The 18,561-nt window shown below is 51.1% G+C and overlaps 1 protein-coding gene across 4 annotated transcripts in view; it reads left to right on the top strand.

Moving 5' to 3' along the window:
• Nucleotides 1-18,561, top strand: part of EVC2 (EvC ciliary complex subunit 2) — a 115,839-nt gene that overhangs the window by 63,498 nt on the left and 33,780 nt on the right. For all 4 annotated transcript variants that reach the window (XM_034672139.1, XM_034672141.1, XM_034672140.1 and 1 more), the window contains 4 exons: nt 5,857-6,096; nt 8,224-8,399; nt 12,181-12,340; nt 13,509-13,963. In XM_034672139.1, coding sequence (XP_034528030.1) covers nt 5,857-6,096; nt 8,224-8,399; nt 12,181-12,340; nt 13,509-13,963 — 1,031 coding nt within the window. The remainder of the gene's footprint in view (nt 1-5,856; nt 6,097-8,223; nt 8,400-12,180; nt 12,341-13,508; nt 13,964-18,561) is intronic.

The raw sequence follows: 18,561 nt of genomic DNA, 5'->3' as shown, positions 1-18,561 counted from the left end.
CGAGTCTCCCTGGGCAGGGGCACTTCAGAAACAGTGCCGAGCTCACAGTGCCGTGATTCAGCCCCTAAACCATCTCACGATCTCTCGTTCTCTTCTCTCCTGAATTTGTTATATCTTTGGTTGCCGTGGACACAGTGCCTGCTTGGAAAGTGTTAGAAAACAGGAGTCAGCAAATTAGACCCATGAGTGCAGGCTGACCCGTGGGTGGAGAACAGTTTTTACGTTTTAAAGGATTATAAAAAGTCAAAACAAAACAAGTGGAGGAATATGTGACTGCAAACCTTAGGGGACCTGCAAGCCTTAAAGTATTTATCTGGCCCTTTACAGAAAAGTGTGTCAACCCCAGCTCCAAAACAGAAAAAGAAAAACCTTGGAAAAAAGTATGTGGAACCCATGTCACTATCCAAGGCAGACAGAGGTTCATTTGGTCTGGTTTTTGAGCTCCTACTATGCGCCTGACCCTGGAGATACAGGGACGCTAAGGCCGGCCCCCACTCCTGTCTTCGGATTTCAGCATACATTTTGACCTTTTGCTTTATATATATACATATATATATATACATATATATGTATACATATATATGTATATATATATTTTTAACAAACTCAGGTGTATGCAGTTCATAGAATTGTATGTTTTGCCCGTTCTCACTTAATATCATGGTATAAACATTTTCTGATTGTATTAAGTGCTCTCACATGCACCATTCGCTGTGTGCGAATTGTGCTAAGCACATCACGCGGATCTTCTCATCAGATCTTCACACCACCTCAGTGAGGTGGGAATTGATAGGATCCCACTTTTCCAACCGAGGAGACAGATTTGGAGAAGGTCACCTGCCCGAGGACACATGGGTTGGGCCAAGACGCGGACCCAGGCAGCATGGGCCGACCCTGCACCTGCCCGCCTATGTGGTGCGATGGTGCGTCACACACCCTTGCTGCCGTGGGCCAGGTTAACCCATCCTGCTGGGCTTCTGCCTGTAGCTACCGAAAGGCTGCCTGGAGCAATGTTGTTTTAAGTGTTTCCCTGATATTGGCACGGGTTGTTACTGCCATGATGAGGGATGGCGGGACGGAGGGCTCCTGCTTCCCTCTGCACCTGCCCCCTCCCCAGTCTGCTGGCTTGCAACAGGAGGCCGCCATTGCTCTGGGTCCCGTGGGTCACCCCGCTCAGAGACCAGTCGCCTTATCTGAGTCAGTGTGTTTCCAAAATAGCATCTGAACGGCAAAAGTCAAGAGGTATTTCTCTTCCAGCCCGTGCAATCCACTCCATCTTCCAAAACTGCCGATGACCTTGTAAATTAGCTGTACATTTATCATAGTCATCTTTAAATAAAATGCATGGAAACATTTTGGACATACTACTCCAGCAAGCTTTCTTTTTTTAAAAAAGAAAACTGAGCAGAATCGGGTTTTTTTTGAGTAGAGTTTAGGAATTCCAGTAATTCAGACGAAATCTGTTCACATTTGAACGCCTGTGTAATCTCACAGGGCTTTTACAGCGTGTCTCCACTGAGAGGCCGTGGGGAGAGTGGTGGTGACTACGGACTGTGCAGAGACTATCTGGGCTCAGATCCTCACTCTCTGTTCCTGGAGAAGGTGCATTGCTCGCTCTCGCTGGGTCTCAGTTTCCCCATCCTGCAATTGGGGATACAGTTTTTACAATTTGCCCATCTTGCTAGACTGAGTGCTGGGAGTATAATTTAGTACAGGCAAGTTTTTTTGTGACAGTCTGACATTTTTGATGGCGTGGAGTCAACATTAGGAATGGCACGTTGCTCTGTAACAGCCTGACCCAGTCCGGTGATTCTCAAACCAGAATTGAAGTGCCCTTTCCCAGTCCATGTTCCCCCCCGATTCTCTCCACAGGGTAAGGTACTTTTCAGGGAGCGCTGAAAACCGTGGGATAAACATGCTTCACTTCCCTGCAGAGTCCGCTGTGGCAGAAAGTTCAATGGGGAGTTGGAGTCAGTGACCATAACGTCAACATAAATTTACAAATGCACATTTGTTGCCATTATATAAAATATAAAACTTCGTATAAAACCGCAGGCTTACAGCTTCTCATGAAACTTGGGGAGATGTGCTGCCCTGCCTCCGTATTCCTGCAGAGCCCCCTTTAGTAGGCTGATTGGTGACTGGCCTGTAGGCAGGCCTTGTTCTCCACTTTGCCCCACACCCCACTACCCCCTATGGTCTCTCATATGAGGATAGTTCACTCACTTCTACCCACAAGCTGCCTTGCTCAGGCAGGCCCTTGGCAGTGGCTGGGAGGGGGCGGCTCCCTTGCTTTATGTCGTAGACTTCTCATCTGTGCCCTCAGAGGATTGAACTAGGTCAGGGGGTGAACACGTTTCTGCAGGTCTTTGGACCCCTCAGGAGGCCAGTGTAGATGGAATTGAGGGGGACTCCCATCATAAATTCATTTTAGGGAGTATTTCACCATGACACAAGCATATCATTGCCTCATGCCTTATTCTTCAAAACTGTAATTCTAAACAAGTACTGATAACTTTTTCTTGGGATTTCCGCGTGTGCACATGTGCTTTTTGTCCTGGCTGAGAAGCTATATGAATTTCATCCCATCTTTCATTCCTATTAATTAAAATAAATTGAGGTTTGCGGCTTGCAGAATTTCATACTGTCAGGAGAGAAGGTCACTTTGATGAATGAATCAGCCTAACTGGGCGCCAGCCCCTCCCTGGGCAGCAGAACATCCCTGCGGTCCCACAATCAGGGGCCTGGCTCCCTCCTGGCTGTGGGTGAACCGCACTCTGTAATTCAGATAAAAGCTGTGAGCAACCACTTCTCTCCAGACGGGTGACTCACAAAAGTCTGTTCCAACCGTTTTTATAAAATCAGCTTTGAAAAAAGGCCATGTTGTTTTCTGGTGGCCGAGGCAAACCGTTAATCTTGGGGAGGCCCGTGGAGCTGCGGGCAGGAGGAAGTCCTGGGCCTCGGGGGCTGAGGCTGCACTGCACCCCGAGGGCAGGGATTCTCAGGTGTTGGCTGCCGGGCTTTTGGGGGGCCCTATAAAAGTAACACTCTTCTTCCTGGGCCAGATTCTGAACAAACTGAAAGGTGAGGCAAAGGAGCTGGAAAGTTAGAAATGCATCTGTCACCGTTCTAGGGCTTTTGTGAGTGACGGGAAGTGGCGGTGGTAGGTCTGGGCACCTGGCGACGTGGGTCGCTGACCACACTGGGTGTCAGAGGGCACTGGGTGCTCTGGTCCCTGATTAGCTGGAGGAGGTACAGCCCTCTCTCCCCTCTGCCTTCACCACCCTCTGCCTTTCCTGTGTCCCCACTTAACCTACACAGCCACCAGCCCACGCCCTCCTGCCACGGAGACCCTGGTCTCTTGACCTTAACCCCTGGGATTGCTGTGCCCTCCGTCCCAGGGATATGAACATCTGCCCCCGACTTTGCTCCACCAACATGTCCAACGTCTGTGCGACTCCAGGACGTGGAGTCTGAAGATTTGGTTTCATCTGCTCTCCTCTCCTGGCACTGCTGAGACTGGGGCAGGACCCACAGCTCCTTAGAGCTTGTGTTTCTTCACCTGTGAAGTGGATTGTGTTCATTTTCTGTGGCTGCGTCCCAAATCACCATACATTTAGCAACTTAAAAATAACACCCACTTACCGTCTCTTTCTGTGGCTGGGAGTCTGGACACGGCATAGCTGGGTTCTCTATGGGCTCTCAGAGGCCTGCCATCTGGGCCTCTTGGGCTGCCTTCTCTGGTGCTCCGGGCCCTGGTCCCAGCACATTTGGTCATGTGCAGAAGTCACCTCCTTGCAGTGCAGACTAAGACCCTCAGCTCCTGCGGGTTTCCCTTCTCCGTAGACTGTTCACAAGAGGCTGCTTGCTTCTTCAAGGCCAGCAGGAGAGTGTCTCTCTGTTCGGGGAGGCCCAGTTCCTTCTTAAGTCAGACCTGCCCAGGATCATTTCCCCTCTGGCTAGCTTAGAGTCAACTGATTAGGGACCTCAATTACATCATCAAGACCTCTTCAGTTTTGTCGTGTAATAACCAGATCATGGGGCGACAGTCCGGTCACATTCAGACTCTATGTCCACACTTAAGGCGGGAGGATTTATATGATGTGGACACCACGGGCCAGGAATCTGGGGGGCCATCTTAGAATTCTGCCTCCCCAGGAGAAATTAACTGCACTCCCCTCCTGGGGCATGAGTCTTTGGCCCTCGTGGGAGAGTGAAGGCACCAGGAACTCGGTGCAGACTCATCTCCTCCTTCCTGCCTTCATCCTGAGCCCATGAAGTGCAGGCATCCGGTAGCCATTTCTTAACGACTCTGCCTCCTTTCTTACCGAATCCTCTCAACTTTGCCCTGATTGCTGGTATTTTTCTCTTCAACTAAGTTAAGAGCAAAAGACGGTGGAAATAAGCAGGTGAGTCTAACAGCAGATCCATTAATGTTTCTATTTTGCAGGCTATTTTCAGGCAGTCTGATTTGCAAATTCCTGTCCCTGTGAATTTTCCGCTTTGAGACTGTTCTGGAAAATATTAAGATAACAGGGAAGGACAGGTTGCAGCAGAATTTCCCAGCGCTTGGTGGCTTTGTCTTTGCCAGCTTGGAACATGTGTGCCTGTGTGCACACGTGTATGTTCCACATGAGTGCACATGCATGTGCTTGTGTGTTTCCTGTGTGGTGGTGTGCATGTGTGTATGGACTACAGGCTGCTGTGTGCACATGTGCAGTGTGTGTGTGCATGTGTGTATGAGCTATGCATTGATGTGTGCATGTGTGTATACCTGTATATTTGCTGTGTGTGTAAGCATGTATGTACCTATATACATGTGCATGTGTGTGCACTGTTGTGAGCTGTGTACAGTATATTTGCCATGTGGATTATGCACGTGTACTATGTTCACGCATATGTGTGCATGTGCATGTGTGTGTATGCACTGCATGCTGCTGTTTGTGCTGTGTGTGCACGTGTGTATGCGCTGTGTGTTGCTGTGTGCATGTGTATTTGCTGTGTGCACGTGCATGTATGCGTGTGTGTGCCTGTATGCATGTGCGTGTGTGTATGCACTGCATGCTGCTGTTTGTATGTGCTGTGTGTGCACGTGTGTATATGCTGTGTTGCTGTGTGCATGTGTATTTGCTGTGTGCACGTGCATGTATGTGTGTGTGCCTGTATGCATGTGCGTGTGTGTGTGCACTGTGTGCTGCTGTGTGCATGTGTATTTGCTGTGTGCACGTGCATGTATGCGTGTGTGTGCCTGTATGCGTGTGTGTGTGCACTGTTGTGCTGCTGTGTGCATGTGTATTTGCTGTGTGCACGTGCATGTATGCGTGTGTGTGCCTGTATGTGTGTGTGTGTGTGCACTGTTGTGCTGCTGTGTGCATGTGTATTTGCTGTGTGCACGTGCATGTATGCGTGTGTGTGTGTGCACTGTTGTGCTGCTGTGTGCATGTGTATTTGTCATGTGCATGTGCACCGTGTTCATGCATGTGTGTGCATGTGCACGTGTGCACTCACTGTGTTGCATGTGTGTGTGCATGTGCACATGTGGGTGTGCACTGTGTCCCTGTGTACATGTGTATTTGCTGTGTGCACATGTATGTATGCATGTATGTGCCCGTACACATGTGCATGTGTGCATGCACCGTGTTGTGTGCATGTACTTTTGCTGTATGTATTCATGCATGTGTGTGCCTGTGTGCACATGGGCATGTGTATGCATGTGCACATGTGTGTATGCACAGGGTGTTGCTGTGTGCATGTACACTGTGCCTGTGTGCATGCATGCACTTGCAGATGGCCTGCGTGTGCCCATGTGTGCCCGTGGGTGTGTCGTCTCTCACGTGCCGCCCCCTCTTCCCGCAGTCTGCTATGGAGTGTAGCAGCCTCCTGAGGACCCTCCACGGCCTGGAGCAGGTGCACTTGAGGAGATCTCTGGCTCTGCAGCAGGAGGAGGACTTTGCCAAGGCTCACCGGCAGCTGGCCATTTTCCAGAGACATGAACTGCACAATATCTTCTTTACCCAGATAAAAAGTGCTATTTTCCAAGGGGAACTGAAAGCAGAGGCAGCTAAAATGCTGCTGCAGGATTACGCTGACATCCAGGTGAGGCCTCAGATCAGGCTCGCGGCGGTGGGAGCGGGACTTCCCTGAACCGTGTCGGTGGTTTCTCCTCTCCCGGAGTCAGTCCTGTCTCTTCTCTTGGCTGTGTACCGTGAACTCACCACCTTTTCCTCCTGCCTCTTGACGTGTGGATGAGTTTCTAATAAATGGGGCCATTAGTAGCTCAAAGCCCAGGCCCGGGACTCAGGCTGACTTGGATTTGATTTGCAGTTCCACCAGCCGTCAGCTCTGTGACTTTAGGCAAACCGCCTGACTTCCCTGAGCCCCAGGTTCCTCACCTGTAAAATGGGGGTCACAGAGCTGATTCCCAGAAAGCCTGCGCTTGGCACGATATACATTGAATACATCTAGCAGCAAAAAACATATAAAGTGTGTGTGTGCATGCACCAGGTATACCTGGGCTTTGCAGTCTGTCTGGATATGCCTGTTCTTCCGTGTCAGCTTGAGTGTGAAAGATATTAATCCACGGGGAATAAATTCCTTAACAAAAGCGAAAATAGTTGATCTGAGGTTGTCACCATTGCTGTGGGATTTCTTAGGCCCGCGAGGGGTATTTTACACACACACGTACACACCCAGCATGAAATCACTGGTGGTCAGTCCTGCAGCAGATCTCTGATCCTGGCACAGGCCCGGTGGGTGAGGCTGGTGAGGAGTAGGGCGTTCGTGCCAGAGGACACCGAGCAACCATCCCCGAAAGGCTCCGGAAAGTGAGTCTTGCAGAGTGAGAGGGCCACTCTCGTGAGGCACGGAGCTTGACGAGAACAAGCCAGCCTCTCCATTTGGCTCTAGGTTTTTCCCACTCAAACCTCAGTGAGAGTGACTAGATTAAGAATTCTATTCTATTCTCAGGTAGGCATCCAGACCCCAAGGCATCACGTAGGTATTGATGGATTTTGCTGTCATTTTTCTCCTCGTGATGGGCAGTGGCTGACTCTCAACACGGGGGCATTCGAGCTAGAATGTGTGATTGTTAGTCATAATGGGGTCAAGAAGTAGACTTCCGTGGGTGATAAAGGTGGCAGGACACAGGCGTCTTCGACCGCAGCTGCTGGAGTATTGGGAGATGGCAGCTCTGCATGTCCTTATGTAATGGGCACAAGTCGGCGGTTCCCGCAGACCCAGTTTCATGGAGAATAGGAGTGTTTTCTCTGTATTCCTGTTATATGGATTCTGTGGACAGTAAGTCAGGAAGATACCGGTGTTCGGCCGCATCCGACTGACCATTCTGCTTTTTGCTGTCTGGACAGTGCACGTTCCCAGGCGTCAAGAACTGGAGATATCACAGCTTTGGTTAACGAGGAGACTGTCCGTGGCATCATAGGTATCTTGTTGCACAGAGCATCGATCTTTTTGGTGACCCATTTTAGGGACAATATCTCCACAGATGGGAAAAGAGAGCAGAGCAAATCAGGGGGATGATGCCACTTAGGCTAATGTTTTAATTACTGCTGGTCTGATGACCGTGCCACTGGTCACAGCTGCATGTTAGCGCACAGGTCCTGGAATTAGATTACTGAGTTCAAATCCTTGCTTAACCATTTCCCAGCAGTGTGATGTAGACTCAGTTTCCTCATCTGTGAAATGGGAATAATAGTAGTCTCTCTCTAGATTAAGTTAAATAAGGCAAGAAACTCTCTGAGCCCAGTGCCGGGCCCAGAGAAGACTCCAGTGTAAGGTAGGTTATCGCTGTCTTGTGTTTGGTTGGGGTTTCTCATCTTGTCTCCTGCCTCCTCCACGAGCGTGGAAGTTCTGGGGATCAGGGCTGATGGCTGATTTATCCCAACCTGTGCTGCTGCTGTGTATTAAGAACCCCATGGGCGAAGGCCGAGTGAGCGAAATTTGCATCCCCTTTCCTAGGGCAGTAACGTTGTCTTGACAACTCCTAACACTCTGGGTCTTGAATGCATTTTCCAAGCTCTCGTTCCTTCTTAGTCTGTCATTTTCTTCTAAGCCTTGTTAAGAGCAGGGCGTTTTGAGGTGTTAATCCCCATGCTTCTATTCTTGTGTGTTTTCTTTGGGAAGGAAATGTAATACTTAATAGGTCTAGACAGAATATTCTCCAAATTTTAGTTAGGCATATTTTCTTCATTTTTTTTTTTTAAACAGGAGAAATTAGAAGAGTTGATGGATTTTTTCCAGGCTAGTAAGAGATACCATCTAAGTAAACGATTTGGCCACAGGGAGTACCTGGTTCAGAACATGCAGTCATCGGAGACCCGTGTACAAGGCCTTCTGAGCACTGCTGACACTCAGCTGACCCTGTTCATCCAGAAACATGAGAGGTGAGACCCGAGAGCCGTCCCCGGTGATGCCTAGGAGCCTCCTTGCCACGCTGTCCTCATCAGACACCTCCTGTGCCGCTCTGTCAGAGGATGTACTGGCGGCTTCTTACTGACTCTGTAAGAATTCTCCAGTCGTAAGAATCCTTCGCGTGGCAGAATTTCTAAAACCTTCAAGATAGGTGGGACAGCCATGCAATGAACCTTCCGTGTGCCCATCATTCAGCCTCAGTGGCCAACCTTGATGTTGCCCTACAGCCCCACTCGGAGTCATCTTCTTTTTTTTTTTTTTTTTTTTTTTTTTTTTAATTTAATTTTATTATATTGTGTTAATCACCATACAGTACATCCCCAGATTCCGATGTAAAGTTTGATGCTTCATTAGTTGCGTATAACACCCAGTGCACCATGCAATACGTGCCCTCCCTACTACCCATCACCAGGCTATCCCCTTCCCCCACCCCCTCCCCTCTGAAGTCCTCAGTTTGCCTCTCACAGTCCATAGTCTCTCATGTTTCATTCCCCCCTCTGATTACCCCCCTTTTCTTTATCCCTTTCTTCCCCTACCGATCCTCCTAGTTCTTATGTTCCATAGATGAGAGAAATCATATGATAATTGTCTTTCTCTGCTTGACTTATTTCACTTAGCATTATCTCCTCCAGTGCCGTCCATGTTGCAGCAAATGTTGAGAATTCGTTCTTTCTGATAGCTGAGTAATATTCCATTGTATATATGGACCACAGCTTCTTAATCCAGTCATCTGTTGAAGGGCATCTCGGCTCCTTCCATGATTTGGCTATTGTGGACAATGCAGCTATGAACATTGGGGTGCATATGGCCCTTCTCTTTACTACGTCTGTATCTTTGGGGTAAACACCCAGTAGTGCAATGGCTGGGTCATAGGGTAGTTCAATTTTTAACTTTTTAAGGGACCTCCACACTGTTTTCCAGAGTGGCTGTACCAACTTGCATTCCCACCAACAATGTAGGAGGGATCCCCTTTCTCCACATCCTCTCCAACAATTGTTGTTTCTTGCCTTGTCTATCTTTGCCATTCTAACTGGCGTAAGGTGGTATCTCAGTGTGGTTTTGATTTGAATTTCCCTGATGGCTAATGATTTTGAACATTTTTTCATGTGTCTGTTAGCCATTTGTATGTCTTCATTGGAAAAGTGTCTGTTCATATCTTCTGCCCATTTTATGATTTGTTTATTTGTTTCTCGTGTATTGAGTTTGAGAAGTTCTTTGTAGATCTTGGATACCAGTCCTTTATCTGTGGTGTCCTTTGCAAATATATTCTCCCATTCCGTGGGCTGTCTCTTAGTTTTTTTGACTGTTTCCTTGGCTGTGCAGAAGCTCTTTATCCTGATAAAGTCCCATAAGTTCATTTTATCTTTTATTTCTCTTGCCTTTGGAGATGTGTCGTGAAAAAGGTTGCTCTGGCCGATGTCATAGAAGTTGTTGCCTATGTTCTCCTCTAGAATTTTGATGGATTCCTGTCTCACATTGAGGTCTTTCTATCTATTTATTTGACAGAGTGAGAGAGCACAGGCAGGGGGAGCAGCAGAGGGAGCTGAGCAGGGAGCCCGACACGGGACTCAGTCCCAGGACCCTGGGATCATGACCTGAGCTGAAGGCAGATGCTTAACAGACTGAGCCACCCAGGCACCCCCCACCCGGAGTCATCCTAAAGGAAATCCCCCGCATTTCACTGAGAGATCAGTGGCAGAGGCTTATGGGAGCTGTGTGGTGGGGGAGCCCACTTCTCCTTGAGCTCGGCCGGCTCTTGCAGTCCCCTTGGCAGTGAAGTCTAAATACATAGACGCTCGTCGCTTGTCGTGCATTGTCCCTGGTTTTTCTCTGCAGCCCCGGGGACCGTGTGGTTGGTGGTGACGCAGGCTCACAGCAGGGCAGCCCCCACCCCTCCGTGGCTTTTCCTCCCAGCTAGTCTTTGAGGTACTTAGCTGCAAACAATGACACTTATTCTTTTTGGTAATGAGAAGCTCTAAAATAAATAGAGGCATGCCTGTAATGTTGGCTTTCCCAGGACAGTCTGTGGCTTTAGGAATTGGTTCTGCCACCTCGGTAATTTCATTAGGACTCTGCGGCTCTCTTGCCCTATTTAATGAGGATTCCGTAAGGTGCAAATTACGCGAACACTCGCTACCCGAAGATGCTAATGAATTTGTCACTGCAGTTGCCTTGACATTTCTGATTAATTTTCACTCAAGTGAAAAAACAGTTCCTTGTCTTCAACTGAAGCCCCTGACAGCCGGTTGTATTGCTGTGAGCAGTTACCACGGACGTGTGTTTTACCTCTGATTTTTAAATTCTATTTTAAAAAGGTGGCTCAGTCGGTTAGGCATCCCGCTCTTAGTTTCAGCTCAGCTCATGATTTCAGGGTCATGAGATCAAGCCCAGTGCCAGGCTCAGCATTCAGCGCAGAGGCTGCTTAAGATTCTCTCTCTTTCCCTCTCCCACCCCCTCTGCCACTCTACCCGCTCATGTGCTCGCTCTCTCTCTTTCTCTCTCAAATAAATAAGATATTTAAAAAAATTAAAAGTTGGCACGGGACTTATGTTTCTAAAACATGTGTCCAACATTCATTCATTTACCTATTTATTCCTTCAAGAAGCTACCATGGATAGGGCGCCAGGGTGGCTCAGTGGTTGAACATCTGCCTTAGGCTCAGGTCATAATCCCAGGGTCTCAGAATTGAGCCCCACATTGGGCTCCCTGCTCAGCGGGAAGCCTGCTGCTCCCTCTGCCTCTGCCTGCCACTCCCCCTGCTTATGCTCTCTCTCTCTGTCAGATAAATAAATAAAATCTTAAAAAAAGAAAAAATTTCCATGGATATCTACCCTGTGCCAAGCACAGGGCCCAAACCAGTGATGCGGACAGACTGGGAATAGTCATGGTAATCGTGGTAGTAACAGACTGTGTTGGTCAGGATTCTCCAGAAAAACAACCAGTAAGATAAATATGAGGAATTGGCACAGCTAATTACAGAGGCTGAGGACTCCTACCACCTGCCCCGTGCAAGCTGGAGACTCTGGAATGTTCTGGAAAGCCAGTGGTGTAGTTCATTCTGAATCCAAAGGCCTGAGGACCAGGGGATCCCAGTCCGGGGGCAGGAGAAGGTGAGAAGAGGCATCCAGCTAAAGCAGTGAGGCAGGGAAAAGGGGGCAGACTCCTCCTTCCTCTACCTTTTGTGCTATTCGGCCCCCTGCTGGATTGGCTCATGTCCCCCCAACGTTGAGGGCAGTCTGCTTTACCGCATCCCTGGTTCCAAGTGCTAATCTCTCCTGGAAACACCCTCCCAGACACAACCAGACAGTGTTCAATGCGGGTGCCATGTGGCTGGCCAGGTTAGCATGAAGAATTAACCCTACATGGCATTTCTTGCATTTGCCTCTTGGACTTTGATGGTGACAATTCTGTCACCAGCAATTCCGAACCCACTGTCTGCTCTTGGAAAACTGTCCCCAGAGTGCCGTGGTCCCCAGAGCGCCACTTTGTCCCAGAGCTCTTGCCCAGTCTCTGCCCGAACAGGTGGTTTCTGGTATTGAGCTTTCTGGGCATGGCTTTACGTGCCCTAGGGACACTGACCTTGCCCTTCCTGTATTTGGGGAACGTCTTAGCTGCCCGTTCTCTCCTGCTCCTTCAGGGTAGAGACTTTTTCTGATCAGACCAAGCAAACGGGGAGATGAGCGTCCAGCCCGTGCCGCGGTCAGGCTGAGGGTGGGTGTGGAGAGTGCGTCAGCCTCTGCGTCTCTCTCCTAGAGCGGGCTACCTGGATGAGGAGCAGATGGAGACGCTGCTGGAGCGCGTTCAGACGGAAGTCTTCTCCATCAAACAGAAGCTGGACAATGACCTGAAGCAGGAGAAGAAGAAGCTGCACCAAAAATTAATCCTGAAGCGAAGACGAGAGATGCTGCAAAAGGTACGTGAGCGATGACGTCCGTGGGGCCTGAGGCCACCTTTCTCTGATGGGCTGGCCTGATGCAGGGTTAGGCTCCAGAAGGATGGATGGACTGCAGAGACCCCAGCGACGTCCGTGAATAGCGTCTCTTGCTGCTGCTTCTGATCATCTGTGAGCGGCCCTGTTCACGGAGGCAGAGCTTTCCGCCGTACCCCCCGGGGCTGAGGACACAGAGTAGGTGCTCGACCAGTCGGTAGAATGGTGACCCTCTTTGGCCACCTGGACCATCCCGTGTCCTCACAACAGAGCACGGAGACGGTCTGCCGGTGCTCTGAGAGATCCCAGCACGATGGACATCGTTATTGTGCCTGTCCATGTTTCCTCACCCCCGGGGGGCCTTCCTGCCTGCAGCTCTCTCCCTGGGGATCTTCTCTCCGTGTCATAGCCCGCCTGAGGTGTGACCTCCTCCCTCAGGTCTCACCCGGATCTCCTTCCTGAAAGGCCTCCCCTGACCTCCTCCTTTCAGTTGTCCGTCACAGATCTCGGGGTGATTTTCCCCTGTGCTCGGGCCACGGAGTAATAGCAGACATTCATCGCCGTGCGCTCTGCACCCACCGTGCCTCTGAGAACCACACGCGTGTTAGACAGCTCACTGAATCCTGCCAACTACTCGGTGAGGTAGAGCAGCCCCATTTTACAGATGAGGATGTGGAGGCACAGAGAGTTCTAGGCTTGTCCACGGAGGAGGCAGGCTTGGAACCCAGGTGGTCTGCTCTTGGGCTGTACCTGCTCAAGAAAGATGCGTTCAATACGTGTTCAACAGACGGAGCTCTCACGTACTTTGGGTTACTTTCTTTTTTTAGAGAGAGAGAGAGAGTGAGCGGGGGGCGGGGGGCAGAGTGAGAGTTAGAGAGAGAATCCCAAGCAGACTCCTTGCTGAGTGCGGAGCCTGATGCAGGGCTCGAGCTCACGACCCTGAGATCATGACCTGAGCCGAAACCTCGAGTCGGATGTTTAACCGCCTGAGCTATTTTGGGTTAGTTTCCCATGGACAGCTCTCTAAGTGTGAGGTGTTGGGAGAGGACTGTCACCCTTCTGTGCCCCCTGCACAGGGTTCCATGGGGGCTGCCAGAGCGCTGTGTGCACCAAGCCGGTCCCCACGGAGCTTTCCTCTCTGAAACCCCTGCAGCACAAGGAGCAGCGGAAGGAGCAGCTGTCCCTCGGGGAGGCCCTGCGAGCTGCCGAGGACGCCAGCCAGTACCTGGGCCGGTGGGGGAGCCTGCTGGCTGAGCACAGCGCGGCGCTGGAGGACCTGCAGGAGCGTCTGGACCAGGCCGCCCTGGAGGAGCTCAGGGCCCTGACGCTGTCGCTGTCCGAGAAGGCCACCGAGGAGCTGCGGCGCCTGCAGAACTCGGGGATGACCCAGGAGCTGCTGAAGCGCGGCGTGCCCTGGCTCTTCCTGCAGCAGATCCTGGAGGAGCACAGCCGGGAGCTGGCTGCCCGGGCCCAGCAGCTCGAGGGGGAGGAGAGGGACAGGGACCAGGAGGGCGTCCAGAGCGTGAGGCAGAGACTGAAGGATGACGCGCTGGAGGCCTCAACGGAGGAGCAGGCGGAGCTGAGACGCTGGGAGCACCTGATCTTCGCGTGAGCGTCCTCACCCTCCTCCACCCAGTGAGGGACGGGCCTGCCCGTGGTTGTGGGGATGGTGGGCACTGCCCCTCGAGGTCCTTGGTCACCTGAACTCGCAGCCCAGGGAGGAGGGCCACCCGGGGTCATGGGATGAGCAGCCAGGGCCAGTGGCAGGCAGGCTTCGTAGCGAGAAGAGGGTGAGGGGCCCGGGTTCCTGTGGGAGGCTGTGCCTGGGGGGCGCTGAAACCCACCACTCCCGCATACACAGGAGCTGCACCGGGAACCCTTGATCAGAAGCTCGGTTGATGAGGGGCCTTGTTCCCGGGAGCAGAGTAGGGAGCAGAACTAGCAGGGGGGCGATTCGGAGCCCACCCTGTTTCACCAGATGTCAACAACGTGTGATATTGGGCCCTTGTTTGAGGCCTTACCCTCACTGCCTCTTCACTGGCCCCCTTCCTTCGTTCTCTGATTCGGTGCTCAGGCTATGTTTCATTCTTAATTCGAGAACCGTGTAATGACATCACCTCTGAGTAGGATGTAGGGGCCACAGCTGGCCAGCTCTCCTGGTGATATGACTAGGAAACATTGGATAAATGGCACAGCTACTGTTTTTAAAGACAGGGGGTGTTATGGGAGCAATGAGGACCAGCTGAAGTCACACACCAGAGGGGCCAGAGCCCCTTCCTGCCGGGAGTTACCAGCTCTCTGTGCGGACTGAGATGGGCGTGGCCCAAATGGGACAACTTTCTGGTGTAGCAGAGAGCCACAAAGCTTTTGGCAGTCGGTTGAGGCTGGCCCATCACACTGGAAACTGAAGGAGCTCCAAACAGCTAGTGTGGGGCTGTGGAGCAAAGTCAGATGTGGTCAGTGTAGACCAGAAAAACTAGATTTAAATCCCAGCACCACCACCGGCTGAGTGTAGGAGAGTTACTTAACCTCTTAAGCCTCATCTGTCTTGCCTTAAACGACAATACTCAATCATTTAGGGTGCTTTCAGCAGCACATGACACTATCAGGTTAGTAAAAGGTGAAGAAAATATTTTATAAGAAGGAGTCAAGTGGTAAATGCTTCCCATCTTGATTCAGTGGCTCAATGATTCCATCAAGGACCCAGTTCTGATGGTCTTTCTGCTCCACTATCCTCAGTGCGCCACTTTGGTCTTTGGGCTCATCCCCGCATGGTTTCAGGATGGCTGCTGTGGCTCCAGGTGTCACACACATCATCTCTTCAACATCTGAGCCATCACCCCTTCTGATTCCACTGGTCAGGACTACATCACAGTCCCATGCTGAAACCATTCACCAGCAAGGAGAATGAAGTGACCATGACTGTCGGAGACCAGGGGCTGTCAACTTTTTAAATAAGTGCAGATAAGGGTAGTCTCTGAGGGCTACATGGTTTCTGTTGCAACTACCCAACTTTGCCACGGTAGCGAGAAAGCAGCTACAGACAGTCTGTAAACTAATGATTTGACTGCGTGCCAAACTTCATGAACAAAAACAGGCCGGGGCTACACTTGGTCTACAGACCATGGTTTGCCAGTTCCTGCCTTCGACCAGCTGCAGCATCCCCCCGGGGGCTGTGAGGGGTGTCCTGTCCCCAACATCGTTGGAGGGAACCCCTCTAAACAAGCACTGAGCTGACAAGGCGTAACGAAGTGGCTCTGGGTTAGGTCATCAGCTGTGTCTAACAAGATGCCACCTTCACGGCATCGATGAGGGAGAGCATGGGTTCGTATATTTAAATCTTTAAACATGACCCTTGATCGGCAGTCAGCAGCTAGTAAGTAATGGCTGCTACCCATGATCAGGAGGAGAGCAGACACCTAACGAGATGGTCAGGACAAGCAGGCACTGGCAGGTAACCGTTCCGGGTACACTGGAGGGTCCAGATCTTTGCCAGGCCCCGAGGGAGGTCCGCTGTGTGCGCCAGCCGCTGACCTGGCACTGGGAGCCAGAGATGAGCGGACACAGGCCACCGGTGCGCTGCTGAGAGGGGGCAAGACCGAGGCGGGAGCAGCTTGAGAGGAGGTCCTGGTCCTTATCTGGGCGTGAGGAGGGGAGACCAGTGTGACTGGCGTTGAGGAACACTGTTAAAAGCCATCACCAGCTGCGCAGGGGAAATGGCCCGTAACCAGCATCTACTCAGTCTGTTTATTTGGAGCCACTAAGTCATTGTTTCCTTACAAGGACATGGTTGTACCCATTTGGCAATGACAGAGAGCTTCTTTTCCATTTCCCTACAGACCTCGCAATCAGCATTCCTTAAAGTTGCTTTTCTTTTCAACGAACCAACCAGCCAACCCAGAAACTTAAGCAAACAGACAAACCAAACAACCCGTTCAAGCAAAGAAACAAACATAGCTCGCACCCATTTAGTATCCTTTTCTGGGTATAGACGCTTCCCAGTGTAAGCTGAATCTTAGGCGCAACGTAATTCTGAATCCAGAGCCCTGTGTGTTGGACCTGGTTGCATGGACAGGAGTGTGCAGGGGATGTTGTGGGATGGGGGTGGGGGCGGGGCTGGCAGGAGGGGAATGAGTCCTTGCCAGCATATCTGCTCAGCCAGTCTGTCTCCCCTCTCTGCTGGGCCAGCATGCTGTGCGCTGGGCATCCGTGGTCCCTCCCACCTGTACCCTTGGAGGGGCCTCAGTACCAGAGCATCTTCCCCCCAGCGCCCAGCCTTCCTTGACAGTGACCCCTGGTGGGACAGGATTTGCCTGGCTTCGACCGCTTCTTCTGTCCTCCTACACAGTGCCCTTCCCCAGGACTGACCTGGCCACCAGGGAGAACGGGTCCCCGGGTATTTGCAGAGAGAGAGAGTGCCCTCTCTGGGCTCTGCCTCTTCTGTCTTAGGCTTCTGTCCCTGTTTACTTCCCTGTCTTTGTTAGTGTTTGCTTTCCTGAGCATACAAGATGCTGTCTTCTCTCCAAGCCCGTAAGAATCAGATCCTTAAAGGCCACTTTTTTTTCCTGCGAGTTGTTCTTCAGCTCAACCCGCATCCCACCGAAGTCTCTTTACACGCTCCAACCAGCTTTGGACTCGTTGAAGCATCTGAATTAGACTTGACATTCCCGTTACTGGGTGGTCGTTTTCTACAACTTCATTTGGATCCATTTTGCTGAGAGTATTACCAGAGCCGCCGCTGATTTAGTCATTCACCGGGAAAAGAGAATTCTCACCTTGCTATCAGAAAACGCTTTATGATTTTTCTATGGGTTAAAGAGGGTCAAGAACGATGCCCAAGACGTGCGTCTGCCTGTCTGCTTTGCTTGTTTAAGATTCCAAAAGGTTGCAGCCTTTATTTCTGAGGCACTATGTAAAAATGGCTTTGCACAATCGTTTTGAAACACATTTTTAGAAGCTTTGCAATTTCAAGCAGGATGGAGTTGCTCTAAACCTGGTTGAGTAAAGTAGGAATTAATAAGGACGGGTGTTTTTTCCAGCGAAAGCATGTCTTTGAGACTTCTTTCCTGAACTCCTGCCTGGATTTAAACTCCCATCAGGGCCAAGACCCTGCCTGTGTTTCTGTCAAGACAGGTGTTTCTGTCTTATCTGGGTGTCCACACAGTAGAGGATTAAGACCAGACCACACAGGGCTGAGCGGCTTGAAGATGGGCAGGAATAAGGACTCAGAGTCATTTCAGAGTTGCTTTCACTTTGGATTCCACATACCTGCAAACACAGGGGGCAAAGGTTCTCCAAGAGGTCAAGGACAAAGGAGCAGCTGCCATTTCCTGGGGTTCTTTTTAAAAAGTTGGTAGACGCCCTGTCGTGAGAAACCCACGGTGGGGTGTTGAGACATGGGCCTGGGGCCTTCAGACTATGTCTGCTGGAGGCCCATATCAGCTGGAAGTTCCTATTCTATTTCCAAGGGAGAACATTCTAGCTGAACTGCAGTACCCCTCTCCCTCCTGGAGATTCGGGCGTGGCAGGGCTGGCCGTGTCCTCCCTCGGTAGTCCTGTGGGTATGTCTGCGTGTAAAGCATCCACACAGCACATTTTAGCCAGCCAATGTTGACTGAACATTGCCAGAACACCGAACAATCTGGGTTTGTCCACAGAGAATATTCGTCAGACGAACGAGTGGACAGACAGGCATTGCCCAAAGCAGGAAGGAGACGCAGCTTCTCCCTTGCTTGCTCCTGGCTCCGGGAGGAACCTCTGTGCAGGGGTCCCCAGCAGACTTCCCCTCACATCTCGCTGGAGAGGAAGGAACGGGAGCCCATGGCCGGCCTCCCCTGTAGAGTGGGCTGTGGGCCTTGCCGGCAAGGAAGACTGGCAGGATTCTTCAGTCTCCTTGTCTGCAAATGGAGGACTGAGTTGCTGGAAGGATTAGCAATGGTGTAGGTCAATGTTTTTGTTTCCTGGGGCTTCGGAAACAAGAGTTCCACCTGCTGGGAAGCTTCAAAGGACAGGGAAGTGTTCTCTTGCTGCTCTGGAGGTCAGAAGTCTGAAATCAAGGTGTCAGCAAGGTGTCACCAGGCTGTCTCTGAAGACACAAGGACAGTTTGGGGGGCTGCCAGCGTCCTCGGCATCTGTGCTGGCTTCCTCACTCCGGTCCGTGGCCCTGTGGTCCCGAGGCCTTCCCCTTGTGCCCAGGTCTTTCTTCT

Source organism: Ailuropoda melanoleuca, chromosome 11 (assembly GCF_002007445.2).
Source record: "Ailuropoda melanoleuca isolate Jingjing chromosome 11, ASM200744v2, whole genome shotgun sequence".
In the NCBI taxonomy this organism is placed as follows: Eukaryota; Metazoa; Chordata; class Mammalia; order Carnivora; family Ursidae; genus Ailuropoda; species Ailuropoda melanoleuca.
The sequence above is the reverse complement of the archived record's forward strand: the minus strand, read 5'-3'. Positions and strand labels throughout refer to the sequence as shown.